Genomic DNA, 20,713 nt, shown 5'->3' on the forward strand with positions numbered 1-20,713 from the left:
ATAATTTCTGATGCAAACTGCGCAGAGAATGAGGGTTAAAAAGCAACTGGTCAATTAATTTTATAGAGCTCGCTTTCGGCCCGCGTTGCCCCATGCTTCAACCTAGTATAATTAAAATTCAAACGCCATCATATTAAGCCTATGCAAATAAATTCGACAATACAGACATTGATTTAGTATGGTCTAGCCTTAATTACAGTTTGCTTTATTGATGGATAATCTGTGAAGCGAAACCACTTATTTAGGTTGTTTATGCTGACCCGCCTCCCGATTTTAAAATTAGAATTAATTTTGCGGTTTTTGAGCAAGTCCCTGGATGTTATGGAATAGGATAGACTGGTTCCAGAGAATAAACTGTGCTCATTTGATCGTGAGGGGGGTCTGGAACCAGGTCGGTAAAAACGTGCGGATGCGCGCTAGTCCAGTTGGCGATCGCCTGCGCTTGTGGGAAGTTAGTCCGCAAGAATTCTCCGCGGCCGCGAGAGAGAAGGTGCACTTTGAGGGAAGATTTGCGTCGGGAAGAGTAGCGATTTTTCACCATGACGAGCAGCAAGAAAGATGTGATTATTATCGGAGGTGGCATCTCGGGTAGGTGAAGAAGAATTATGTCGAAATGTTGTGTTTTCTCACGGGTTTAGTTTAGGGTACTGACCTGACATGCCTTGGTGTGAGGGATCGGTAGGAGTCGAGGAGGTTTGCTAGGCTTACTTCTATAGTTTTGTAATCACTTAATTTTGTTTGCCATGCATACTGTTTGCATTCAGTCTACTAGCCTCACGTGTTTTAGTGCTCAGTAGAGAAGAGCGCAATTCTGCTTCCTCAAGGAGTTCATAATTTGGTAATTTATTTTAATATGAGGTGTGTATGATTGAATTCTCAGTCATGTTGCCAAGCCGAGGCACAACCTGCTCATGGCGTAAATCATAGGCTAAGGCTGCATCCGAATCTCTTGTCTAGAGCTAGGTCTAGGTCTTCGGTCCATTTGAAATGCGTGGAGACGGGCAGACAATAGACCTAGCCGTAGCTGTAGAAGCCCGTTGCGGTGGATTGTGGAGGGGCCCACCTTTTTAATGCCATGCCAACCACCACTTAACCTGTTGTTAGTTGTTACCTTTGGAAAAGTTTTCTATCTTGCTGCCGCAATTCTTGAGTTTTATTAGCACCAGTAATTTTTAATAATTACTTAAAGTAAATTTTTGCTGACGGTTTTTAAGTTTTTCACAAACTAAATCATGGACTTGCCTTAACTTAGATAAATGAGGTTGAATTTGTATCATTTGATGGCAAGTGCATGGTAGATGGATACTTCCAGATTTCTGTAAGGTTCATACAAAGCTTGGCTGTAAAAAGATAGCTATGTACCAACTCCCATAAACACATTTTGGCTGTTTTGATTGTGCCAACTTACTCTTCCATGAGCTATTTGTGCAACCAAATTTCATACATGCCTTCTCGGTAAAGTTAGATGTCAGATGGGGAGGTTTAATTTATTCGCCTTATATCCTCATTAAAAATGGTGAAATTCTTGAGCATTTTGCCCATCCATACCACAGAAAATCAACGGCATGTACTCTCAATACATGTTACTGTCAGCTGTGTGATAGCTTGACCAATCGCAACAAAGCTCCTATCTTTTCCTTTTGTTTTCCTGTCACCTAAAGATGAAAGCGACACTGTGATTGGCCCAATTTGTTTCCATTCCAGTGACCAATCATAGCTCAGCTTCTAGTTGGATGGATTAAGTTTGTGCAATCAAGACAGCCAAGATGTGTTTGTGGGAGTTTGTCCATGGCTGTCTATAAGTTTTCTATAATCTGTACAGCTCTGGAAGTAGTAGATTTATTCCTGCCAATTTTCAGGCTCTCTATGTTGCTAGGATACATGTATTCGATCCCCTTAGCTCATAACATCTACTTTTTGGTTTGTTTAGGAATGTCAGCAGCCAAACTGCTACATGATGAAGGTTTAGAGGTCTTGGTTGTTGAGGCACGAGACAGGCTAGGAGGACGAACTTTGACCCAGGTGGTAAGTATCTTGTTCATCTGAGCATAATCCGTATACATCTTTACGTACATGTACAATGGAAGCTTTGATGCATGGCATAGAAACCTACCAAAGCCTAGCTCTCCAAATTGAAGGAAGTCTCTCTTTTTAAACATGTGGCATGGTGGTCAGGTCGAGGAATAGAATGCAAAATAAGTTTTAATCATATTATTGCGCATTGTCAGACTTTAGCAGACATTTCAAGATGGTTTGTGATCAAATTGTTCTGGTACGTTGGATGATTTTGGAAGATGCGGACAGTTCTTATTCCTAAAACAGGAAGAGCAAGAAGTTGAAGCAGCTTCCACATAGACACACTGCCTTCAGGTGACAACAAAGACAGTGCATACTTTCAGATGCATACCGTTATGTTTATAATGGACTTTGTTCAGCAGTATATAGTTTGTATGATGCATTAAAATTTATAGATTCCAAGTGGAAGTGTTTGTCATGCTTGAATGGTAAGAAACTTCCTGATAGGGTACCTGCGCATTTGTAATGTCGAAATTTGCCATTAGGCCCACTAACTTTTCCTTGGACATGTAATCCATCTCCTAATTATAAAATGGCTACAGGTACAGCAGATGGTACCTGGAAAAGTTCAGCACAGCAATAAGTCACAAACCTGCCATATGTGTATTCAGTGCTGTTTTTGTCAGTAGTCACTAGCCAGTGTTTGTTCATTATGCAATGTTGCAGAGTGAGCCCTAGTGCCACTCCACTCAGACAAAAAAATCAAGAAATAACTTGAACAAACAGAAGACCACACATGTTCCACTAAGCAGATTTTCAGCGTTAAATATGATACAACGTTGCTTTGATGAACACGACAAGGTCCTGGCAAAATGTTGGGTGTGGCAGTTGTTCGTTGTATCAGTTTTCAGTCACTGATTCACCTGTTAGTGGCCCCATCTCGTTCAAACATGTGGCAGCCCGCCTTACTAAATATTTCTCCCCAACCTAACAATTTTGGTCAAGCACTTCCAGACTTAACAAATAAACAACAATGTGTTTTTTCTTCAGTGTATGTTTACATGCTTCCGTAAATCACTTATCAGTTGAAATCAAATCACAAAGTAAAGTTTACCGGTAGTTTCCCTAACCTTGGTATACAACATGTTGTACAGTTACTGTGGCTCACAGTGGCTGACCTGTTCCAGTTTTGCCCAGACAATGTCATTGTTCGCTGACTATTGCTCCTGTGTTACAGTCTGCTGATTTCTAAGGGTACCCAGTAGAAATAAATGACTTCATTGATTAGCCATTTACATTCACAGTAGGTGTTCATCACACTGTATGGTCTGTCTGTCTGTCTAGCTGTCTGTCTGGAAAACAGCTGCATGTCTCTGCTGGAAGGTTGATCCATTCTTTACATATTTACATTACCTGATTGCATATACCCACATACTTCAAAGACATGAAGAGAGCTGGGAAGGAGCATTGTAGATACTTAAGGGTTACTGGGGATGTACATGTATGTTAATGTACTTGCCCTGAATATTTTATCGTATCAGGCATGACACGGCAGACCTAAGTTGTCCTTAGCAGGTGTTATGATGGGTATATTGTAGCAGTATACTTCATTGACCTTATGCACAAGGCTGCCGTAAATTCTGTTGAGATCTATAAATTTTAATTGTTCTTAACCTTCATTTCCAGTAGGGATCTTAAACTGTGGAATAATCATTGGCAGTGAACTGGAAAGGGTTCAGCATTAGGTAATTGATGTTGCATAAAATCACAGGTAGCCTTCCTGAATGATGTACAGTACATGTACATGTACATACATGTCCATGCCAGACATGCAGTATGGTACATGTACATGAATGCATGTATACATACATGTACAGTGCATGTTACATGTACATGTATGTTCAGGGTTAGCAGACATTACATGTACTGTACAGTCATAATTTACAATTAAATTGCATTGGCCACTTAAAATTTACGCCTGCAAGATGTCGTAATTAAGGCTTGTCTAGATCACCACAAGTGTTGTTTTTTTTCTTGTTTTGTGCTTTTTGGTCTTGTTAATTGTTTGGAATTGCAGCAAATCAGCAGAATGAACATTGACAGCTCTAGCAATAATGGATATGTAAAATTTTAAATTTACGTTCACTGTAGATAAAAACTATGAGCAAATTTTGAGTTCTAGCCCTCAAACCGTTGACCTGAATTCCTCACAGCAGTTTTGCATGGAATCTCGGCCAATTGGGAATCAGTCCTGAATTTCATAACAGACATGCCGTTCGTTCAGTTACTGGTTCGTGTACCTCGGAATGTTGATGAAACCTCTCTAGCAGGTCAGCCAATTCACCATGTTCACTGGCCTACTGTCTACACCCTAGGCAAAATTGAGCTGGGAAATGGGTCTGGTCAATGGGAATCAATATCAAAAATAACTGCATTGCCATTGTCAGTCAAGAGTTGAAAGCAGCTGATGGAAGGGTTAGTGTGTGCTCTGGACTTTCTTTGTTGATGGCAAATTCAGTGTCCATTGTACAGAATGCATTGTAAATACAATTTACAATGCACATGTCGTTGTAAAAATTAAATGGTTTCCTATGTACATTATAATTGAGGCAAATTGACTTGTCACGGATGATTGCTAATTCAGTTTCTGTGCAGGACTTGTGTATGAAGTTGAAATGTTTTGAATTCATTTTACACACATGTAAATTTGCTATTGATTTGGCTATTTTACAAATCAAATTTTTGTTTCAATTTTCTTCAGAGCATGTACAAATAATGCAATATCCAGGTCTACCCTTCAGCTTCCTTTTTCTGAATGAGTAAAATATAAAGCATATTTGTTTTAAAAATATTAAACCCTGAGAGCCGGTGTCATGATTGTATAGGGGGGAACTGCATACTGTTGATGAGACTGGTTACTTCACAATCTTCTGCTGATTGTCCTTGAACTTGAAAACACTGAAGGCTGCTCATTGGCAATCAGTTATTAATGCTCTTGTTCTAACCATGTCCAACCAAACAACAACAAGATTCTGTCTAATGAACAATGGAGCTATGAATGAGCTGACTGTAGGGGATTTATGCTTGTAGAAATCTGACTTACTGAAAATTGTTTTGATTGTAATACCTGGTAGGTGTTAGATTACATGTACATGTACCAGTAGTCTGCCCTGAGCAGAGGTGAGGTGACTTCAAGCATGGACCCTCTACTCAAACAGTGCCTGTTTTTCCTGCTCACAAGAGCCAACCACCCCTTGCCACTTTGCATATTATGATGGCAGCTGGGGATGGGGGGTAGTCACTTCACACCCTCCCCAGGGTATCTGGTTCAGAAGCCTGGTCCACTTGTTCCCCACTGGGCATTTGTAGGGGTTTTATGGGTCAAGCCAATAATCTCTCTGCACTGATCCACCAAGTGATGTTGCAGAAGGAAGATGGCTCACTATTGTGTGGTGTTTGAGCCAGAATGGGAAAAGGGGTGAAAGGATTACCTCAGGTCAGTTATTTGATTAAACCCAAAAAGGTCAGATGCAGTTTTCGTAAAAAAATTATTAAGAATTCATTGAATCTTGTAAATTTCCAGGTTTAAGCACCACTGGTTACGTCTGTGGATTGATATGTTTGATATCTGTAGTTTCTTCAGAATACTGTTTTCTGCAGGTCTCTAAAATATAATATGGTATATAATACATGCACATGTAATTCTGACACTCATATTTTCATGAGAACAAATGAATCAATTTAATGTCATCAGCAAATACACGTACCTCTCTATGAATAATGCCATTGCTACTTTCAGATGATCTGTTTGCTGCCAAAAAAGGATACATTTTTAGTAATGTTTTGTCTAAGTCTCAACATCCCTGAAATCCTTATCTTTCAAGTTGGCACTCATCTCTTCTTCACTCATGATGAAAACTCTGGGAAGATAGCATCCCAAGCAATTCAAACAAGCCTTCTTGTTTATCCCTGCACAAATAGTTACAGGTTACAAACTTTAGCAGAATAAAAAAAAGGTGGATCCTTCCAAGATCAAAAACAGCCTATGGATAAGGGAATTCTTTAGTGCATTCAAACCAAACTTTTATCATTTTTTTTGCTGCCAAAAGGATCCCAGTGTTGGCTATGTGGACTTGGGTGGTTCCTATGTTGGCCCAACCCAGAACCGTCTTCTGAGACTGGCCAAAGAACTTGGAGTGGACAACTACAGGATCAAAGAAGATGAACGACTCATCTGGGTTGACAATGTAAGTAGTAATTATATAAAGAATCTATTAGCCCCAACAGCCCAGAGTCATTCTGCTGGTACTTGAATGCATTGGGCTAAAGTACCCACTGAAATCAAACTTGAGTCTTGACTCAGACAAGTGGTTGAGGAGTCTGGAGCAATAGGCAGAAAGTCCTGGGTTCATATCCCCCCCAGGTGTTAAGGCCCAGAAGCTTATGTTAGATGGTACTCAATCACATTTCTGTTAGCTGTCGTTAGAACCAAACAATTTGTGGTTACAAAATGTAAAGACCCTTTCCTTAGTGGGCATGAATCTTTTTCTAGTGTGCATTAACATGTATCCATATGCTGGTGCTGTACATGTACAGTACAGTATGTTTGAATTGAACAGAACCTTTGAACAGAAGCTGCCCCTGAGATAATCCTGTTTACAGCTCACCAACTCTAACCCCATATATCTCCCCCAGCAGTCTACTTTCAACTTGGGACCTATGGGGTACCCAGCCAATAATGGCATAAAGCTGTTTATCAGGGAACTATGAAGGAAGGCCATGGCTAGGTCAACATGGTCATAAATTTTAGTTGTGTGAGGAAAGATCCAGGGGCCTGCAATGTACAGACATGTTGGGAAGATTTAACAGTGCATACTTTCTCAAAAGTAATCTTGCATTGTAAATTACCAACATGCGTGCAAACTTTACCATAGTTACACGTAACATTTACCCCCTGAGGTGTGGCAAATTTTACGTAAACTTTGGAGAATTTAGGCTGGTTAGATGCGAGTGTGTTAGACAGAATTTTTAAAAAAATTTTTTTTTTTCACTACAAAATGGCATTAAAAGGCTAACAAAATATCAAGGAAAGGACAAAAGAAAACCTGCAAACTGCAAAGAGCAGATGTGTGTATTAATGATTTTAACTGAGAATAATATGACAGTGTCAAATTTAATTGGCTTCTGGATTTAGAAGTTTCAGGTATGGAGAGAGTAAATACTTTATTAAATCGGTGTTACCGGTATATTTGAGTCCATCAAGAGTCCATCACAAGTCATTTTTCAAGCTATTCTTTGGCAATAATTTTGTTCACCCTGTTACTCATGACTGGCCTTGTGAAGGGACTAATGACTGGCCTTGTGAAGGGACTAGTGACTGGCCTTGTGAAGGGACTAGTGACTGGCCTTGTGAAGGGACTAGTGACTGGCCTTGTGAAGGGACTAGTGACTGGCCTTGTGAAGGGACTAGTGACTGGCCTTGTGAAGGGACTAGTGACTGGCCTTGTGAAGGGACTAGTGACTGGCCTTTTGAAGAGGCTAGTGATTGGCCTTGTGAAGAGACTAGTGACTTGCCTTGTGAAGGGACTAGTGACTGGCTTTGTGAAGGGACTTGTGACTGGACTTGTTTAGGGACTAGCGACTGGCCTTGTGAAGGGACTAGTGACTGGCCTTGTGAAGGCACTATTGACTGGCCTTGTGAAGGGACTAGTGACTGGCCTTGTGAAGGGACTAGTGACTGGCCTTGTGAAGGGACTAGTGACTGGCCTTGTGAAGGGACTAGTGACTGGCCTTGTGAAGGGACTAGTGACTGGCCTTGTGAAGAGATTAGTGAAAGAATCTCTGATAGACTCGAATACAACAGTGCATTAAATACAAGGTTACCAAATATAACTTTATGTACCGGTACATACGTACATGTACATTGACACGAGCTGAACTGGTAGTCTTCCAGTGTGGACACAGCAGTCATGGTTTAGTGATTTTTCCATTCTGAAAAGTTCTGTTCGTGAAGCGGCTGGCATGTGTGTCATTAGCTACTGTACTTGTTTAACTGTGCGTTTCACAGTGAATAAAGGTTATAGATGCATTAAAGCGTCCTTAGAGAGCAAAATCTTTGTATCACTGGGATAGGCACAAGGAAACCTTTTGTACCTAAATTAAATAACAAAAATAGCCTCTGAGATGCCATGGAGATGCTAGTAACGTTTAACTTCTGTAGGAATTATGTTACTTTTTTTTTTGTTTGCCAACAGCAAAAAGGCTACCCATTCAGGGGAACTTGGCCCACGTTCTGGAATCCTTTCATCAATCTTGATTTGAATCATGCCATCAGAGAGGTTGATCGGCTCGGAGACATGGTAAGCTGATGTTGATTCAGTGTTCGTGGAGGGTTGTTTTGTGGGTGTGGTTTGGGAAGGTGGATGCTGGGGGAAAGTTGTGGATTAGTTTGTTGATGGGAGTGTACATGTAGATGTACAGGCGCAGGTACACATATGGTCTCTCATGGAAAAGTGAATTTGGCTGCAGATAAGATAATGGATGGGGCCCCGGGTGCAGATAAAGATGTGGATGAGAAGTTGATTATGGAAAACATTGTGGATTAGAATTAGACTGTGGATAAGGTGTGGATGAGAATTGAGTTAGTTGTGGACAATGCTGTACTTGAGAATGGGATTGTGGATAACAATGAGGCAGGAACTGTGGATGCACATTTCAAGGTTGTGAATGGGGAGGATGTAGAATGCAAGTGAGGTCCATGTAGTGGATGGGAATATTAACAAGATGCTCTGCATTTTCAATCCAGACAGATACTGTATATTTATCTGTAAAATGTGTTCATGTAGATACCAGAAGTGGATTCCATTGTCAGCACAATTTATTGCGAGTACTCGAACCAATCTCTTTGTTGGTTGGACAGATACCAGTGGATGCACCTTGGGATGCACCCAATGCTGAAGAGTTAGACAGCATGACCATGAAGGAATGGATTGACAAAAATTGCTGGACAGAGTAAGTAACTTACATGTACACACTTGAGACAAATGGTGTAGATCCTATCATAACTACTAATCACTACATCATCACATCAACATCCAGGCTCATGTGTGGTGTGTCCTTATCTGAATTCTTCTTTTGCGACGTAAATTGTGAGTGGTAGCAAAGGCAGTCGGTGGTCTCCCAAGATGGTGCTGTACATGTAGGTGCCACGCCTGTACCGGTAGATGCTATGTAGGTGCTGCATATGTAAGTGCTGTACCTGCAAGCACTGCACATGTGGATGCTATACACTGTAGGTGCCACACCGGTAGGTGCTAAGCACACATGTAGGTGTTATAGGCCCCTACACCGGTAGGTGCTAAGCACAGGTGTAGGTGCTACGGTATACCTGTAGGTACTGCACCTGCAGGCATTATGCATACCTGTAGATGCTCATCTGTAGGTAGTGATGTCATTTGTCAAGCATCTGTTTAAAATTGGGACATGAACAATAGTGGTATATCGTTCCACTACATGTAGTTTTACATCATTCAGTGACTAGAGTCATGCCTCTCACACATACAATCTTGGTCCACTGCCAATAAACTCAAATTGAATAGCGACAAAACTGAAGTCATCCATATCACCTCTCAGTTTAAGCACTGTACTCCAATTGAAAGTCTTCGCATCTCTGACTGCTGCATCAGACCTGTCACCTGCGCCCGTGACCTTGGAACCCTCATCACGTCAAACCTCCGAATGCAAAACCAGGTCAACAACATATGCCGCTCTTCTTATCTAGCTCTCCACAAGATTGGACAAATTCGAAATTTCCTTGACAAACAAACGACGGAAAAGCTTGTCCATGCTTTTATCTCCTGCCGCCTTGATTTCTTCGACAGTCTACTACACTGTATCCCTGATTCTCAAACCTCGAAACTTCAGCACATTCAGAATTCAGCCGCCAGACTTGTTACCCGTTCATCATCTAGGCAACATATAATTCCTATTCTTCGCAGCCTTCACTGGCTACCTGTCAATGAGCGAATCATTTTCAAGATTCTACTCCTCACTCACAAATGCATCCATGGTTAAGCACCAGCATACCTCCGTGAACTTATTCAAGTATACGAGCCACAACGCACCCTCCGTTCTAGTTCAACATTGCTGCTCAGTACACCTGTCACTCACACCTGGCACTAAGACTTATGGATATCGTTCATTCAAGTATGCATCACCATCGCTGTGGAACTCTCTCCCATACCATATCAGAACTGTCAAAAATGAAAACTAATTTAAGGCACTACTTAAAACTCACCTGTTTCATTAATTGCTTTATTTCATAATATTACTGTGAAGCGCATCGAGATGTGCAATGTGATGCGCTATACAAGAAATGTGTTATTATTATTATTTTAAACTCAGAATCTAACACCTTTGGTTTGTTTGTGTCATTTTGGGCAGTTTCAAGTGTTTTGCAGGGTTTTTTCAATAGGAATTCACTAAAAACAATCCTAGTCCATCTACTTTTCATTGAAAGGCATTTGTAGTCAATAAAAAAGAAAATATAATATCAATGTATATCCACATTTTCCTGACACAAAGTACACTTGACAAACAGAAAATGCCCAGGAAAATCTTTCAAGTTATTAAGAGAACTATAAAACACCCTTTGATTAATACTTTATGGGTTGTTTTGTATATTGTTGAATTAATGGAAGTTTATTTCAGCTGTTTTTCTTATGTACCTTGTTTTAAGATGTACATGTAACCCTCAGAAAATTTTCCAATGGTTGTGTGCATTTGTTTTACAAGAGAAGTGGGAGTTATGTTCATCTTGATCTTAGGAATGCCGCTCTGGACTGTGTCAGTCAGTGCTCTTAATTTAGCTTATTGCAGAGTTTTTGGTAATTGTCTACATTGGTCAGGGCAAGCAGATTCAGTTCTGAATGAACACATAAAAATCCACGTTCATTCCTCCTGGATGCTGCGTTTCGAATTCGAAGATGATGGGCTGCTCCAGTTCCTTATTTTGTACATCGGATAACTTCGGTTACTGAAACCTTGGCAATGAGATAAATTAAGAGCACTGACTGTATATATTTTTATCCATGTTCTGATCATGGCGCTACGCAGCCCTTTCATATCTCTGTGAAGAGGTACTCCAGTCTATTCCAATTTTTATCTTGCCTACTGAGACTCTGCTTAGATTTTGGGTACCAGACCAAGATGGCTGTCTTCTCATGTGGTGCCCTAACTCATGGTGATATATAATCATTGTATAATTTAGAGTAGTCCGTCGCTTCATGGACGTGTTCTGTCGTCTGACAGTCTGCAGTTGCCCCCAAGAGCTCTCCGTCTTGTTTTTCCTCTGGTACATCCGGCAGGCAGGAAGGTTCTGCCGGAACTTTAACCGGGAAAATGGGGGCCAGGTACCAGACCTGTATTTCGTTATTTTGATGGCTTTGTGACATTCATGTAGTCCTCATTTTTGTAGTGTATATTAGAAACAATGTATTTGCTGATACTGCCCTGTTCTGCTTGCATGTACGTAGTGGTAGCTACGCAGCAATGTGCACTTTCCCTGGTGATGGATTGGTTCTTGAAATACTCCTACATTTATTTGTTTTTCAAGCAACAAAGAATTTCATCTAAAAAGATTTTTAATTCAATTTGGATTATCGTACACTGCACCTGTACCGTTACATGTGCAGCATGAGGCATTAGTTATTCCCCAATTCTTCTCAGAACCACACATACTCAAGAAAGAGATTGATCCATGGTGTAACCGCAATCATTTTACTGATATGTGTCATTAATATCAAGACTACAATCAATATTCTTGTTCATGCATATTACACCATTGTCACTTTCACAGCCATCTTTTACCCATCCTGATGATAATGACATTCAGAACCTTTCAGAAGGAACTTTGATTGCAGCTGTCTGAGAGCACTGAGTAGGCCTAGTGAAAGCATGTCATGTTTTATCCTGTTCCTTCACCCCCCCTTTATGTCCAGTTTTTGTGTACAGTGTACATCAGCTTCCGCATTGTTTCAGGCTTTCTAATTGGTCAGTGTAATCTTAAAATTGGTGTTGCCCTGTTTTGCTTTGTTTTGTTTCATTTTTCATTTTTTGCTGTCAACTTTTTCTTCTCGCAACTAACAAACACAGAAGTTCGCGCCATTTCATTGCAACAACTTGTCAACTTATTGTATGTGCGGAGCCCTCGGAACTGTCAGTGCTGTTTCACTTGTGGTACATCAAGCAGGCGGGGGGTTTTATCCGAAATATCTCAACTGATAACGGTGGCCAGGTAATCAAGGGTTGTAGTCACTGTTTATCTGCTGACTTTTCTCCATTATTTTCTGTCCTCTCAAAGCGTGTAGATGTGAACCCCTTGACGGTAAACTTCCTTGACTAGATTTTGTTCTTCATCGTGTGTTGATAATTTAATTAGTGGATTGGTAAAATAACATTACATTTAATATATTTGTCTTTCAAAACTCGACACCACTTTCATAAACCATCTTGTCTGATTTGTTAGTGCTTATAAAAAGTGGAACTTAAATTTTCCAAAATGATGACACATACCTCAGCTTGTTCGGTTTGTATTGCTCTTCAATTTTTTGGTCAGTCAGGATTAGTATTTCTTTTCCATGAAGTATTCATGTTCAAACATGTTCTTATAATTGAACTGTGCACACTGGAAAAGCACTCAAGTGTGAACGCTTTTGTTCAGGATTTTATATAATCACAAATATATACTTTCTGTGTTTCATAGTTTGCGTATCATTGCATTTTCATCACACACATGTAGGTTTGCACAAGTGTGTCGTTTTCATAAAGGTTGGATGTCCTTGATGTGTGCACACTCGTACTGTTATAACCTATCACACGTGTGCACACTCGTACTGTTATAACCTATCACGTGTGTGCACACTCGTACTGTTATAACCTATCACATGTGTGCACACTCGTACTGTTATAACGTATCACATGTGTGCACACTCGTACTGTTATAACCTATCACATGTGTGCACACTCGTACTGTTATAACCTATCACATTACAGAGCATGCAGTAACTGCACATACTAACGGTGAATATACTCAATACAATATTTAAATTGATTCAGGAATTGGCATTTGTAGTTTGGATGGAATAGTTGTTATATATTCTATGTATATCTTGGTTTCTTCTTTAAACTAGTGAATGGAGCCAGTCAAGCGGTACATTTGAAAAAAATGTCAGCAGTATCATCAACATGGATCCAGGGCCCTGCACTGGTCAGATGCTATTGGTTAAGGCCTGTCCATACATTACACAAAAGCAAACACAAATGCAAAATTGTGATGTCAGGTCAAATATGCATGCTGCAAATTTGCCAAAGTTGAGCTTGTACATTTCATGGGAGTTTCACTACATGAATGTATGCTTAGTATCCATACCTTCATTTGTGCTTGCCTTAAGAATAAAGTGGCCTTTTGTTTAGACTTTTCAAAGGATTTCACAGTCAAGAGACTGCCATGAAGTATGTGTACCCAGGCCGAGGACAGATTTCATGAGACAGACACTAATTGGCTTACTAGAGCTAGGATCCCAGCTAAAGTGTTATTTGTCATTGTTTGCAACTGGTTCTAAACTGAAAATCTGCTTAGCAGCAGAATGCAGTCTTGGGCAGTTCTGATTTGCTGGGAGGATTCACTTTCCTCAGCATCCCAAAGACACGGACATTGTACTTGTAGTGGGAAGGTAGTTTATACAGAAACCTCTCTCATGGTCATTTCTATCTGGCAAGCTTAGTGATGGACATGTTATTCAGACATTTGTTTTAGGAATTCGGAAACCTCCGTTCAAATCTCACCTGAGCAACTTCTATCATTTCAGTATCTCTTTCAGGTGCTCTTGTCATCTGTTTTAGCTTCTTCTTTAAGAAGTTTGCATACGGAGGCTCAAATACATGTATTTCTGGGAATTATCTTTTTCCCTATTGTAACGTTCTGAATGCAGAACCACTCGACGATTTATGAGGTATCTCGTGGGAGTGGTTTGGTGCATAGAGACAAGTGAAGCCTCCGTCTTAGGATTCTGCTGGTATATGAAATCCGCCGGAAGCGTCAAAAGAGAAAATGCTGCACAGGTTTGTTTTCCCAGCCAGAGATGCTGAAATCATTACACCTAGGTTTTGTCTGTCGTCTGCCTTGCTGTGCTTCTGTAAAAGCAATTCAGCTTGTGCTCCAAGATGCACTGACATGTCACAGACTTCCATGCTCCATCTTTCTTTTTTTATTTTGCGGATGAGACGTTTCAGAAATTAGGGGTCCATTTTCTTTTGTGTCCCTGTCACATGTGGCATAGTTCAGAACACATTTTGTACTTTCCAAGAGAGATGAATTAATGCAAATTACCTGCTAAACAAATGGTAATCATTTGAAATCAAGTTGGGTGATATCTCCATGTCAAATAACAAAAGTCAGATGTAACAGGAACATGAAAATATCACAGTTCTGGACCCCTAATTTCTGGAATTACCCAGGTACGTTTTGAAGATAAAAGTTTAAGGTACTTGCTTCTGTAAAGACCATCTGTACAGGTACCCTATTGGTCGTTAGTGGCTTTTTTATTTTGTTGTGTTTTGCAGTTTCGTTTTGTTTTTTTTTAATTTCTGGGCAAAGTTCATATTAGCAGGGGTTCCCACTGCCTGGAAAAGTCATGGAAATTTGTTTTCATTTTAGGCCTTGAAAAGTCATGGAATTTTATAAAAATGACAAAGTCATGGACAAGTCATTTTCAAACACTGTGTGTGATTTCTATTGTCAGAAATAAGTGCATAAAAGTGATTTTATTCGCAACTTTAAAAGTCTGAATAGTCCAAGAAATTGCATGGAATTTTAATTGTCCTTTAGGTGCAGGAACCCAGTACTTGACATTTTGTTCCTGATGTACTGGCATGTACAAGTAGGATTAAGTGCAAATTCAGTATACATACATGTGCATGTTCAAGCACCGAAGGGTTCCCGTAGAATTTATACATGATTTTTTCATCAAGGACTTGTCTGTTATCAAGGCTGAAGTTCAGTCTCCTCACTTGACTTTGAAAACAAACTGACACATATTTCCTTGCAATTTTCTGGGCTTTTCCAAGATGAACAGTTGATGAGCTCTTCTGAAATCTAGCATCCGTGTCAAGAGGTTGTCCATTCAGTGCTTTCAGATCGAAGCACCAGTCTATCACTGTCCCTCTCTTCTATAGCAGCAGTGTCTGCTGATATTTAGTCACATGCTGCAGTGGTACATTGTGGGTGGATCCAGCAGAGTTGTCTTGTCTGTTCTATTGTTGATTTGCCTTGCATTACTACACCACAGATTAACTTGTGTGTTGCTACCAAAACTAAAGAGTAGCTTTCGGTCTGTGTACCAATCACCTCTTTGGGGGGGATGGATATTTAAAGTAGCGTGTTTAGTATGCAAAGAATTTATACAGGACCTGTCCGTAACCGAGGAGAAAGTCCGGAAGTATACAGATGAAGCATGGATACCTGCAATTTGAACCTCTTTAATTTTTTCAGTCGACTGTGATTGTTCGCTGAAATACCGGGTTGTTGACTATGGTCTGCCATTTCTTATTGGTCAGTCTCTTAACGAGGGAGTAGTCTCTTGACAGGCATGCGAGTTTCCTTGTTCTGTTACGCTTTCATCTTACTTTCAACAACAGAGTTTTATTTTATGCAAGTTCTGGAATGTCGTATGTAGATGTTTCACCAGTCTTGACTTACATGCAATGTGCACAGTCAGTTGAAGGCACGGTGCACTTTCCTCAGAGAATACTGAAGAACAGTTTGAGTTCCCGTAGACTTGAAACATACCCACATGATAGAGAATATTTCCATCCATGCGACGCTTTCATCATTGACAAGCATCAAACCATTTTCTCCATCTAGCTTGATGGTAAGCCGGATGTCTGTTGCTTGGGCATCGGTATACCGAAGGTTTTATACCTCTGCAAAGTCATCCGAATACATGTACATTTTATCTGCTAGAATCACATTTGCAATCATACCATCTAATGGATTGATCGTGAGAATTTTCTCAATCGACCGCGAATTTCTTTCACTTTTGTGTTCAGTGTAGGGCCAAAGATGTGGACTTTCTTATGAAGACAATTTGGCATCTTTAAATGTAGCTTCTAGTAGTGTATCAAGCGGGAAAATTTGGGGCAAGTTGCACCCCTCCCCTGAAATGTTGCAGATTTTTTGTTCGTTGGGGTGTTTGTTGGGTTGTTTGTTTACTTGTTTGTTTAGTTTTCAGGGTTGAAAGTTCCAGCATTGTAGAGATGATACTACACTGATACACGTATCACCCTTCTTTCAGAGAGAGAATGAGGAAACTTTCACAAGTGAAGAAAATTGGACAGTAGTTTTTGGAAAAATATCCGTTTTGCCTCCTTGGACCCATGAGCGGGATACGTCACTGATGGCTTCTCAGAATGTTGAGACCCAACAAACAAGTCTGAATATTCCTGTTGACTTGCTGGTTGTTAACACAGTTAACAGTTACATTGTGTAAAAGTAACGGAGGAAAATGGTCAGATGTTTACAATTCTAATATCATCTGGTTCCAAATGATAGAGTCGTTGTTTGCGAAGTAAATGGGACAGGAAACAAAACAAAGAAGTATGCAGAAAGAAAAGTGGATTTTTCCCTCACAAACCTTTTTTATTTTCACTAGCCTTCTATACATGCATGACGTCAAGTGGACATGTACAATCTTCATGTGAATGTGCGCAAAGCAGCAGGTTTTCACAGTGATACTTTGCATATGGCAGAAAGCAGCAGGTTTTCACACTGAGACTTTGCATATGGCAGAAATGAAGTTCAACAATTGTACCAGACTGTCGGCAAAACAAGCAACAATGAATGTTGGCATCTTACGAACTCCTGATTGGCAAGCTTTGAAAACAACATATTTGTTTGAAAGCTGAATTTCAATTTTACAATTTTAGCTATATTTTTTACAACGATTTTGTAGTTAATGAATAAAGTGTCATGTGCATGTACATGTATGCATGTCCCTGATGGCAGTTTCTGATCTGAGCCATCTGAATGGATTGTTCTTGACAGTCAATCAATTATCATAGTATAAGCTTTGTGCTGTCTTAGCAAAGTGTTATTTGGTTTCATCCATACCCTCCCTCCAATGCTGAATACCTTCTATTTTATTTTTTGTTTGAAATATACGCCTTTTTTCACAATTCAGAAACGGGCGTCGGTTCTTTTCAGCATGTGTCAGATTGATTGTTACCATGGATCCCAAGGAGTTGTCTGTGCTGTTTTATATGTGGTACATCAAACAGTGTGGGGGATTTCTCCGCAACCTGATGACCGATAATGGGGGCCAGGTAGGGTACGGGGTCATGTGACTTTGCTTGCTCTCCCATCATGCCAAGCTACATACATGTGTGAGGCGTTGGTCCTCATGCAGCATTTGCAGTGTGCTTTTGCCCTTTATTTAACATGATATTGTAACAACAGTAACTATCACTACCAATTTGGATCATGATTTGCTAAAGATTGTTTGCTGGAACTTTCAGTTCCGCGATTTGAAGTTTGACCTCATCCTCAAGACTTGACTCAAAGTTGCCACTTTGACCTTATTTGGATTGGACCCATCATATTGTGACTTCAACATACTGATATGTCTTCTTTTTTTACAGTTGCTTTTTTGATTTGGGTTTCTAGATACACAGTTTTGCTATGACTGATCCAATATACCAGTATTATGCATTCAGGGGGAAAGACATTCATCATTTCCGCATCCTTATTTTCAGCTTATTGTGTGACTGCAATTCAATTCACCGTGGAAACCACAAACTCACTGAGAATCATTAGGAATCATTTCGAATCATTTGGACATAGAAAGACATTGCGTCAACGCATTATTTTTAAATACAAGTACCTCACATCTGCTCAGAAAGTATCGCTTGTAAGGTTGTGAGACCATTTGTGTAATTAAGTTTGATATTTTGACTTGTGTAGTTTATATTTTGAAACTCAGTAGGTCATTTAAGTTTTGGCCAGCATGCTGTGTTTATAATCTGGAGAGGACGAGTTTCCTGATGATAGAGAATACTGTCTGGGGAACATGGAATTTCCTTACTGTTCCTTTAGAACCTCAAAAACTCACAAAAGAGAAATCGTTTTGTGGTGATGCTGCAAGACTGGGCTTTATTCAACTATTTTCTGTCAGGTTGGGGAAGTCAGGGTGGGTGTCTTTGTCTTGGTTCAAGTTGGCAAGCGCATTGACTTTTCTTACTGATCCTTCATAACCTCACAGACTCACAAAAGAGATATTAATTTTTGGTGATGCCGGAATGTTGTTTCTGTCCATAAATTTGCAATCAAACTAGACCTTACTCCAGTATTTTTCTGTCAGGTTGGGGAAGTCAAGGTGGGTGTCCGTGTCTTGGTTGAGTTTTGCTAGTGTGTATTTTTTATTGCATTTTGTATGCTGAAAACATTATTACTGACAATCGCTTAGCAAATAAGCAGTGGCAAGATTAGGCCACATGTGGAATCCACGTTATTTTATTGTGTTAGATTTAATCAATTGGTTGAACCAATCCTGATCCATCTTCTGAAGATGTATTTGCTGTAGTGAGTAGTAGTTGTAGTAGTTGATAAGTGTGCTACAATGTTGCATGCATGTACCAAACTGGTGCACTGGTTGCTGTTACCCTGCTCATGTTTCTGCTAACGAGCTTTTTCTAACGGACAGAATGCTACACCTGACTTTGTTGCATGGCTAATCTATGTAAATGCACATCATTTGGTATTATGGCCAACCAATAACATTCCTCGTGTGCAAATGCTTTAACATGACACCATTTTACAAACGTGCTGCGCTTGCTTTTAGACCATATCAACTGTGTTGCTCTGCAGTATGTGCCGTTATGCAAAATGTACCTGCACATACCACACAATGTTATATCATTTTTGTTCATTATGTATTCTGCATAATTAATTCACGCTTAGGAACCAAGTAACCGAATTGGTGTCATCAGAAAAATATTGCATACATAGAATACGTATGGCAGCTTGCATGGGGAATTTCGTGACTTCTTCATTGCTCACTACAGTACTAGCCATTTAACGTCGGATTTTCTTACCTGAAGAAGCTGCTGGGTTGGGTTTTTACCCCAACAAACTCCTCAACCTTGCAATTGCATTTTGACCCAACCAACCACGATGTATTAATACGTCAACCAGGGAAATGAAAAAAGAATTCTTAAACGAACGTACATGTCTAACATGTAACAAATAAGGAAAATTTACATATCATCCGGCGTCAAGTGGTCAAGTGTGTCAGTGTCTGGTGTATCCTCTCCGAGTGGAACAAAAGAGGGCGTGTTTTTTTTGGTACCAGTACTCACAGCATAGGCACGCCATGAGGCGCGCTAGCATATGTGCGTTTGATGCGGAGCACGCTGAGTACAATGTATGGTCTTTGCATACATGCAGAACACGTGCAAGAACTCGTTTGTAACCACCTGTCTTTCTTTCACCGATTGGGGGTGCATTTCTGCTCGGGGCAGATACAGTCTCATGTCCTTCTTGTGTTCTCCTTTGTGTTCCTCAGCCATTGTTCTGATACAACTCTGCTATTTGCAGCTTTGGTTTGTCTCTTATTGGCTTCCTTCATCTTGCATGTACATGTATTTATAGCTTCTTTCAGCTCAGAATGTTTATTTTTGTTTCAATTCCTTTTAATTTTTTCAAATTTAGCTTCAAAAGTGAAACAATTTCACCTCCAGTTTTGTAAGTGTTCTCCATTAATAAAGTACATACTGATTTGGCAAAGTAGTGACTTTCAATTTATTGCATGTTCTGATAGGAGAGAAAGTTTGTTGGTGGGTCTCAGCAACTAAGCATTAAGATTGGAGAACGTGTCGGCAAAGAAAACATCAAATTTGAGAGTCCTGTTTCTCAGATAGACCAGAGCGAGGAGAAAGTAGTAATTCAGAACATTCATGGAGAGGTCTTTGAGGTGAGAGGAATATGATCAATGGATTGATCATTTGGGCACTGATGTTGGGAATCGGTCAATGGATTAATCATTTGGGCACTGATACTGAGAATTGATCAGTGGATTGATCATTTGGGCACTGATACCGAAAATTGATCAGTGGATTGATCATTTGGGCACTGATGTTGGAAATTGGTCAATGGATTAATCATTTGGGCACTGATACTGATAATTGATCAATGGATTGATCATTTGGGCACTGTTACCGAAAATTGATCAGTGTATTGATCATTTGGGCACTGATACTGGGAATTGGTCAATGGATTGATCATTTGGGCACCGATGTTGGGAATCAGTCAATGGGTTGATCACTTGGGCACTGATATTGGGAATCAGTCAATGGATTGATCACTTGGGCACTGATGTTGGGAATTGGTCAATGGATTGATCATTTGGGCACTGATACTGGGAATTGGTCAATGGATTAATCATTTGGGCTCTGATGTTGGGAATCAGTCAATGGATTGATCACTTGGGCACTGATGTTGGGAATCTGGTCAATGGATTGATCATTTGGGTCACTGATGTTGGGAATCGGTCAATGGATTGATCATTTGGGCACTGATGTTGGGAATCGGTCAATGGATTGATCATTTGGGCACTGATGTTGGGAATCGGTCAATGGATTGATCATT

General features: G+C 40.1%; 1 protein-coding gene across 4 annotated transcripts in view; it reads left to right on the plus strand.

The window, feature by feature from the left end:
* Nucleotides 1-20,713, plus strand: part of LOC110983581 (amine oxidase [flavin-containing] B-like) — a 27,352-nt gene continuing 6,639 nt past the window's right edge. The window contains exons 1-7 of one of the 4 annotated variants that reach the window (XM_087145492.1): nt 1-588; nt 1,931-2,025; nt 6,126-6,263; nt 8,271-8,375; nt 8,936-9,027; nt 11,285-11,426; nt 19,887-20,039. In XM_087145492.1, coding sequence (XP_087001618.1) covers nt 540-588; nt 1,931-2,025; nt 6,126-6,263; nt 8,271-8,375; nt 8,936-9,027; nt 11,285-11,426; nt 19,887-20,039 — 774 coding nt within the window. In that variant the 5' untranslated portion in view covers nt 1-539. Of the gene's footprint in view, nt 589-1,930; nt 2,026-6,125; nt 6,264-8,270; nt 8,376-8,935; nt 9,028-11,284; nt 11,427-12,168; nt 12,311-14,006; nt 14,137-17,252; nt 17,395-19,886; nt 20,040-20,713 lie in introns of all 4 variants that reach the window. The other 3 variants (XM_087145493.1, XM_087145494.1, XM_087145491.1) reach the window with 3 other exon arrangements.

This window comes from Acanthaster planci, linkage group LG14 (genome assembly GCF_054643075.1).
Source record: "Acanthaster planci isolate LZ-2023a linkage group LG14, COTS_SCS, whole genome shotgun sequence".
NCBI classification, from domain to species: Eukaryota; Metazoa; Echinodermata; class Asteroidea; order Valvatida; family Acanthasteridae; genus Acanthaster; species Acanthaster planci.